Here is a 6,388-nt window from a genome sequence, read left to right as displayed (position 1 = left end):
CCTGGGGACTTGGGGCAAAAATGCCACTAAATTGGACAAAAATGCCCCTGCACTAACAAATTAAATCTATTACGTCTGTTGCTAACAAAATTAATATGAATAGACAGTGTCTTCATCGTTCAAACTCATCAGTTTTGTTGAGTGCGCGCGCATTCGCTGACTGAATTCCGGACTCTTGCAAATTCTCTCATAATAAACAACAAAGCGCAGATATACGTACAATGTAAGTAAGATATTCATTTCACAGTGTATACAGCTTCAGTGATTATAACTATAGTTTTTTTTTTTTTAGAGTGCTTAAACTCGCGATAGATCAATGTTAGTGATAATGTCACTTTATATATAATTTATTCGCTGTTTGAATAACCGTGGAAAGGCAAAACAGAGAAGTGGAAAATCAGAATAATGAGTCATTTTTTATGTTAGTTCAAAAATCAGATTCGGGCGCAACAACCCAAACTCGTAAAATTGAAAATTAAAATGAGAGACAATTATCCGTTTGTAAATTGCTCCAAAGAAATTGAAAATGAAAGTTTGAAGCCAACTTTTCATTTTGTTCATTTTGATGGTGCGAATTGAACAAAGAACTGCAAAGGGTTACACGGACCCTCAAGAAACATTATTATCAATGTTGAAAACAGTTGTGCTGCTTAATAGTTTTGTGGAAATGAAATAGGAAGTTCAAAAGAACAGCAAATCATTTGTCATTTTTGATCAATTTAATGCATCCTTGCTGAATAAAAAAAAAAAGTACTGACCCCAATCTTATAAACGGTAGTGTATATATGAATGATTTTAAATACAATATAGTGATATTAGAGTTACTTACTGTACTGTATACCATGATGTAAGATTTTTCGCATCATACAGCTTACCGCTAACGGTAAATGTAAACTATAATTCCTTAGCCAATAAAATTGAGTGTCCGATAAAGATGTCGAACTTACGTCATCCACTCTGTGATCTTTTATTTTTTATTAAAGGAGACGCTTTGATCTTCAGAACCCATCCAGAGTGGATCGCAATGTGGAGATGTTCATCTCTGTGGAGAAAACTCTGATACAGGTATTTGCGCTTGGATCTTTTGTAAAGACAAAGATCTTAAGCATGTCTGTGTGTGGTGCAGTATCTGACCTCTGTTTTGTTTGTGCTAGAATAACTTATTAAGCAGACCTGTGGTGTACCTGTCTCCTGATCTTGAACAGAAGCAAGCTCTTAAACTCAAAGACATTGTTGTGCGACACCAGGTCAGTGGAAAAATAAAAGAACCAAAGAAATGTGAAAATATATCCAACACACACTAGACTCTTCAGATGGGCATTTAGTGTAATTTTGTAGTCAAGAACTTAAACACATAAAGGCTATTAAAATGTAAAACATAACAAGTATGATGCATATATGCTGTTTCAGAGCTAATTTCAACCAATGCCTTTATTTGAGAATAAATAAATAATATGCATTAATAAAAATCTGAAAACCTTTTTCCTCCATATTTATTGTGAAAACCCTTTTAATAACTGGGCTTTCTGTAGAGTAAAAATAATTAGTGACAAAAAAGTGTTTTGTTAGTGAACTAGTTGATTAATTATCTTACCTAAATGTTTGATCATGCAGTGCATTTTTGTTTTTACAATGGGGCAATTGTTGCACAATAGCTTTCACACAGCACAAGCCTGATTTCGTGAGCTGTTTGTGAGGCGGCCTCATGCCAGGTTCACACATAGGCCTTCTCCGTTTGCAGTCCATGTGCAGTACATAAGCAGTACAAAAGCAGCACAGACTCATTGTGCTTTCACACAGAGGTCCGCAATTGATCCGTGGCTGTTTACCACAAACACTACATTTATCCATTTTGATTTCAAATCCAAACGTTGTTACTGAAATTGCTTTTTGAGCATTGTGATTCTGTTTTTCCGCAGTACAGTAATAACATTTTTCATGGACGTGTTTAAACGCAATAAATATAAGCAAGAGTATGTGTGAACCTGTCGTTATGTGTGCACGCTTTGAGTGTGCATGAGGGCACCGTCTCTAGGAGAGCACGCGAGTGCTGAATGGTTTAAACACTGGCAAGAATTAAAAAGAAATTAAAATGATAAACTTTAGTGACGATGCATCACTGCCTCGATTGTGCAAGTGACAATTCCTGTGTCAACTGTGCAGCTCGCTTATAGGGCAGACGTGATGTGCTGATTTGAAGCCATTTGCGCATTTAGAGAGGGAAACAGTGATTTACTCACGCAGTTTGTGAAATTATGTCTCACAGAAAGATTTCACATTACTTTGTAAGTTATTTACTGAAGAAATATGAATTGTACCTCACCTTCAGCATTATACACACTATTTATTCACTCATACACTTATTTATCTAACACACATACTTAGTCTACATTTCAATTACTAACTAATATACCTGTACATTAGGGCTGTGCGATTAATCGAAATCGAATCGAAATCACGATTTGAGACGTTGAGATTTGCTAATCGCAAAGCCTGCGATGTGGACGCGATATTACTCTGTTCCAGAGCATATGCATGACTGCCTGCTTTGAGTTGCAGTCTTACTTGCCCTGGGGAAAAATCGCAATTTGATATTTTCCCCCAAATCGCACAGCCCTACTGTACATACAAAACTATCTGTTGTAATATACCTGTACATACATTTGTCAATTTGTATGTTGTATTCCTTATTTACTTGTTCTATATTTTATTTTATTTTTTATTTATTTAATTTTTTTAATTTTTTAATCTGTGTTTTTGTTCTGTCACTGTCATTCTGTTGCACTGTGGAAGCTTCTGTCATGAAAACAAATTCCTCGTATGTGTAAACATACCTGGCAATAAAGCTCATTCTGATCTGATTCTGATTCTTTATGAGCAAAAATGACGGCGTATTTAATTTGTTTCCACTGATGTCCTGAAGCGCGCTTCTGTTTCCATTCACCGCACAAACGATTGGATATGTGCCTAATAGCGCATATTTATATAGGTTAAATGTTTAAACTAACATTGTGATATGCTTTAAGTATTATATGTATTATAGATATATAGATATAGATTTTATTTTCGGCAAGTCATAATTACAACATCGTATGACATGGTCTCATATGACGCTTATAAGTTTCTTCATATTGCGTTAGTATCTGATAACACTAAATAAAAACAAATCAATGGTAAATGTATTTGGTCCGGACCAGAGCAAGTGAACTAGCGGACTTTCCTGGTGTGAATACACCCTATAATTATTTTACCCTCGCCGGTCAGAGATTGAGACGGTGCCGCTGCATATCATGCCAAACCTTTCATGGCAGGCGCGTCATCACTCAGCTTGAGATCAGCCTTTATAGAGACCGCCGATCAAACTTCCCCAAGCCATTATCGGCTGATAGCGATCGGTAGCTGATCAATCAGAGCACCCCTATTGATTACTTGTGCACATCCCTAATATAGACATTATTGATTAGTGTATACACAACTTTTTTGCTTGTATTTTCAGGGCACAGTGACAGAGGAGAAGTCACAAGCCACCCACCAAATATATACATCACCCTCCACAGCAGATGAAGGTGTGTTAATTTTTTGGATCTTTCAGTCCGTGCAGATTCTTGGTATATCTGTGGAAATGTTCCCATCTGTGTGTATAATGTTCACTGTTGGGTCTTTTCCAGAAGAGTGGCTTAGACCAGTCATGCGATTGGATCGGCAAGTGATGGTACATTGGGGCATGTGTCCAGACAGGTAGAGAATACATCACACCCACATTTGCACATGTGCTCTAAATGTTCGGATTAGTAAATGCTACTTTTTGCTCTGTATTCAGTATATGTTTTCATATATAATTTTTTCAGTTATGACTCGCTTATATTGGCAAGTGATGTAGATGGAGAAGTAGAGGAACCTCCCAACCCAGACAGGTGCTGGAAGGTGAAAAAATCCTTTTAGTATTAATACCCTGAGTTCCCCACACTAATCTTTACATGTCATCTTGTCTGTTGTTGGGTTCCAACAATGACTAAAATATTGAGATGGGCTTTTATTTGAAGTGATAAGACAGTAAGAATATCTACTTAAATGCCAGTATCTTTTCTCAGGTTCATACCAAATGGGTTCTCGACACAGACACATATAATGAGTGGATGAATGAGGAAGACTATGAGATTGATGAGAATGGGAATAGAATGAGTTCCAGGCGGCGTATCTACCAAAGCACAGAGGTATGTTAATACGTAATTTCATGCCATTTTTAAAAATCGGTTAGTTGTTTTGCTAAATTAAGTTTAGTTTGTAGTTTGGAATTTTGTTTTTATTTTAAAGTATTTGTTTGGGGTTTTTTTCTCTTTCACAAGGAACAGAAACCTGAAAAGAAGCGACGACGCTCCCCGTCTCCACCGTCCTCTGAGTCTAAGAAGAAAGGAGGAAAGAAAAGGTTTAATCTTACTTTTTGGTCAATGTTATGTCACATTTTTGTCACCAATGCAAGTTAATGTTGGAAGTCACTGTAGCTTTTTACTAATTTTTACAAATTCTCTGTAGTTTGAGACAAAATTGCATTTGATTCTTATTAATGTATTTAATTTGGTATAATCCAATAGCTCAGGTGTGTATAAGAGGCGTGGTCAACCAGAGGAGGCGGAGTCAGAGGAGGACCTCACTAAAGACATGGAGGATCCCACACCTGTCCCTAATATGGAGGAGGTCATTCTGCCTAAAATTTGTAAGTTTCTTTTTCCCTTCTGTGTTAAGTGCTTATGTTGATGTCAGGAGTGTAACACGTTATTTCTTTTTCACAGTGAACTTGAAAAAAGACAGTGAAAACACTCCAGTCAAAGGAGGCATTATGGCTGATTTAGGTAGGCTTGTTTGTGGAATTCACTGTTCAGTGAATCATGATCTGTTTGTATTTCAGTAATAACCTTGAATATCTATGTATTTCTCTCAGATGACCAGGAAGAGGACCTGCTTTCTGGTGTCAGAGTAAGTCAGTCTAGCTAAACAAACAATACAAAACTTCCAACAATGCCTTCAGAAAAGAGCAAAAGGACAGCACACTGCAACAATGCTCTTAAACTCTATTCTAATAATGAACAAAAAAATTTTCAACCCTTTCAGCCATGAGTTAGTCTGCCATGGTTGCTTCTGTCCAGCCTTACACAGAATCTACAACCAGAAGCTAGTTTAAAGTCAAGTTCCAGTTTAAAGGAGCTCTAGCTCACAATGCCTACCATGTGCTTTAAATATGTAAGTTCTGAGTGTGTTGTGATTGTGTGTGTGTAGGATGAGGAGGAGCAGAGGGAGTTCGGCCGTGGGATGGAGGGGGAGGAGAGTGCCACAGAGCAAACACATCACATCATTGTGCCCACCTATGCCTCCTGGTTTGACTACAACTGGTGAGGGTTGAACTGTACAAGTGTCCCGATTACGCCAACTCACATTCTCAGTTTTACATAGGTGTCATATTTGAGGCCTATTGCTCTGAACATATGCAGGCATTTACTATTCTTATACATTTTTTTTTTTTTTTACGAGGAGTAATAGTGCTTTTTTATTTTTGTGCGTCAGTATTCATCAGATAGAGAGACGAGCTCTGCCCGAGTTCTTCAATGGGAAAAATAAGTCCAAAACACCAGAAATGTAAGTCAGTTTGTATACATATACATGCAAATACTATTTGTATCAGATTCAACATCCTGAACTCTAAATAAACATGTTCATATCTTGTTTGTAGATATCTTGCATACCGCAACTTCATGATTGATACATACCGGCTAAACCCTCAGGAGTATCTGACCTCAACCTCCTGTAGACGAAACCTGACAGGAGATGTGTGTGCACTAATAAGGTGTGTATAAAAGTTTAACTTTTACCCACTTAAACTGACACCGGTTTATAAATAATTTGTAATTCATTTATAAACCTGCTTGTGTGAATTTTAGGGTTCATTCATTTTTGGAGCAGTGGGGGTTTATCAACTATCAGGTAGATGCAGAAAGCCGACCCCTCCCCATGGGCCCACCCCCAACACCACACTTTAACGTTCTCACAGACACACCGTCCGGACTTGTCCCACTACAGCACAGACCCTTACAGGTAATATAGAAGGACTTTGACATTACATTGCCAAACACCAAATTTATGCTTTAAATGATCAGCTTTTAGATTAGTCAGCCGTTCGTGTCACAAAATAAATCCCAACAGGGTTTTGACTGCCTTTCCCTTTTATTACTTTCCTACTTACTGTATCTAAAAAGGGGACATGAAATATTGTTTTGAGTTGAAAACAATCAGTTGCCTAGAACTAGGGCTGGGCGATATGATGATATTATCGTATATTTCGACGATGTCTTGCAAGTATCACGATGTCAGTTACAGACGATAATCGCCAATATTG

At 37.4% G+C, this 6,388-nt stretch overlaps 1 protein-coding gene across 1 annotated transcript in view; it reads left to right on the top strand.

Annotated features, from left to right (window-relative positions):
- The window catches only part of LOC107710344 (SWI/SNF complex subunit SMARCC1-like), a 24,892-nt gene that overhangs the window by 5,742 nt on the left and 12,762 nt on the right, over window positions 1–6,388 (top strand). The window contains exons 4-17 of the mRNA XM_016515096.1: window positions 984–1,065; window positions 1,155–1,247; window positions 3,497–3,566; window positions 3,669–3,738; window positions 3,849–3,924; window positions 4,092–4,214; window positions 4,347–4,426; window positions 4,593–4,714; window positions 4,791–4,850; window positions 4,940–4,974; window positions 5,275–5,387; window positions 5,560–5,631; window positions 5,726–5,839; window positions 5,934–6,087. Of these exons, the coding sequence (XP_016370582.1) occupies window positions 984–1,065; window positions 1,155–1,247; window positions 3,497–3,566; window positions 3,669–3,738; window positions 3,849–3,924; window positions 4,092–4,214; window positions 4,347–4,426; window positions 4,593–4,714; window positions 4,791–4,850; window positions 4,940–4,974; window positions 5,275–5,387; window positions 5,560–5,631; window positions 5,726–5,839; window positions 5,934–6,087 (1,264 nt within the window). The remainder of the gene's footprint in view (window positions 1–983; window positions 1,066–1,154; window positions 1,248–3,496; window positions 3,567–3,668; window positions 3,739–3,848; window positions 3,925–4,091; window positions 4,215–4,346; window positions 4,427–4,592; window positions 4,715–4,790; window positions 4,851–4,939; window positions 4,975–5,274; window positions 5,388–5,559; window positions 5,632–5,725; window positions 5,840–5,933; window positions 6,088–6,388) is intronic.

The sequence above is a fragment of the Sinocyclocheilus rhinocerous genome, unplaced genomic scaffold, assembly GCF_001515625.1.
Source record: "Sinocyclocheilus rhinocerous isolate Xijiao unplaced genomic scaffold, SAMN03320098_v1.1 scaffold897, whole genome shotgun sequence".
In the NCBI taxonomy this organism is placed as follows: domain Eukaryota; kingdom Metazoa; phylum Chordata; class Actinopteri; order Cypriniformes; family Cyprinidae; genus Sinocyclocheilus; species Sinocyclocheilus rhinocerous.
This window is presented reverse-complemented; position numbering and strand designations above follow the sequence as displayed.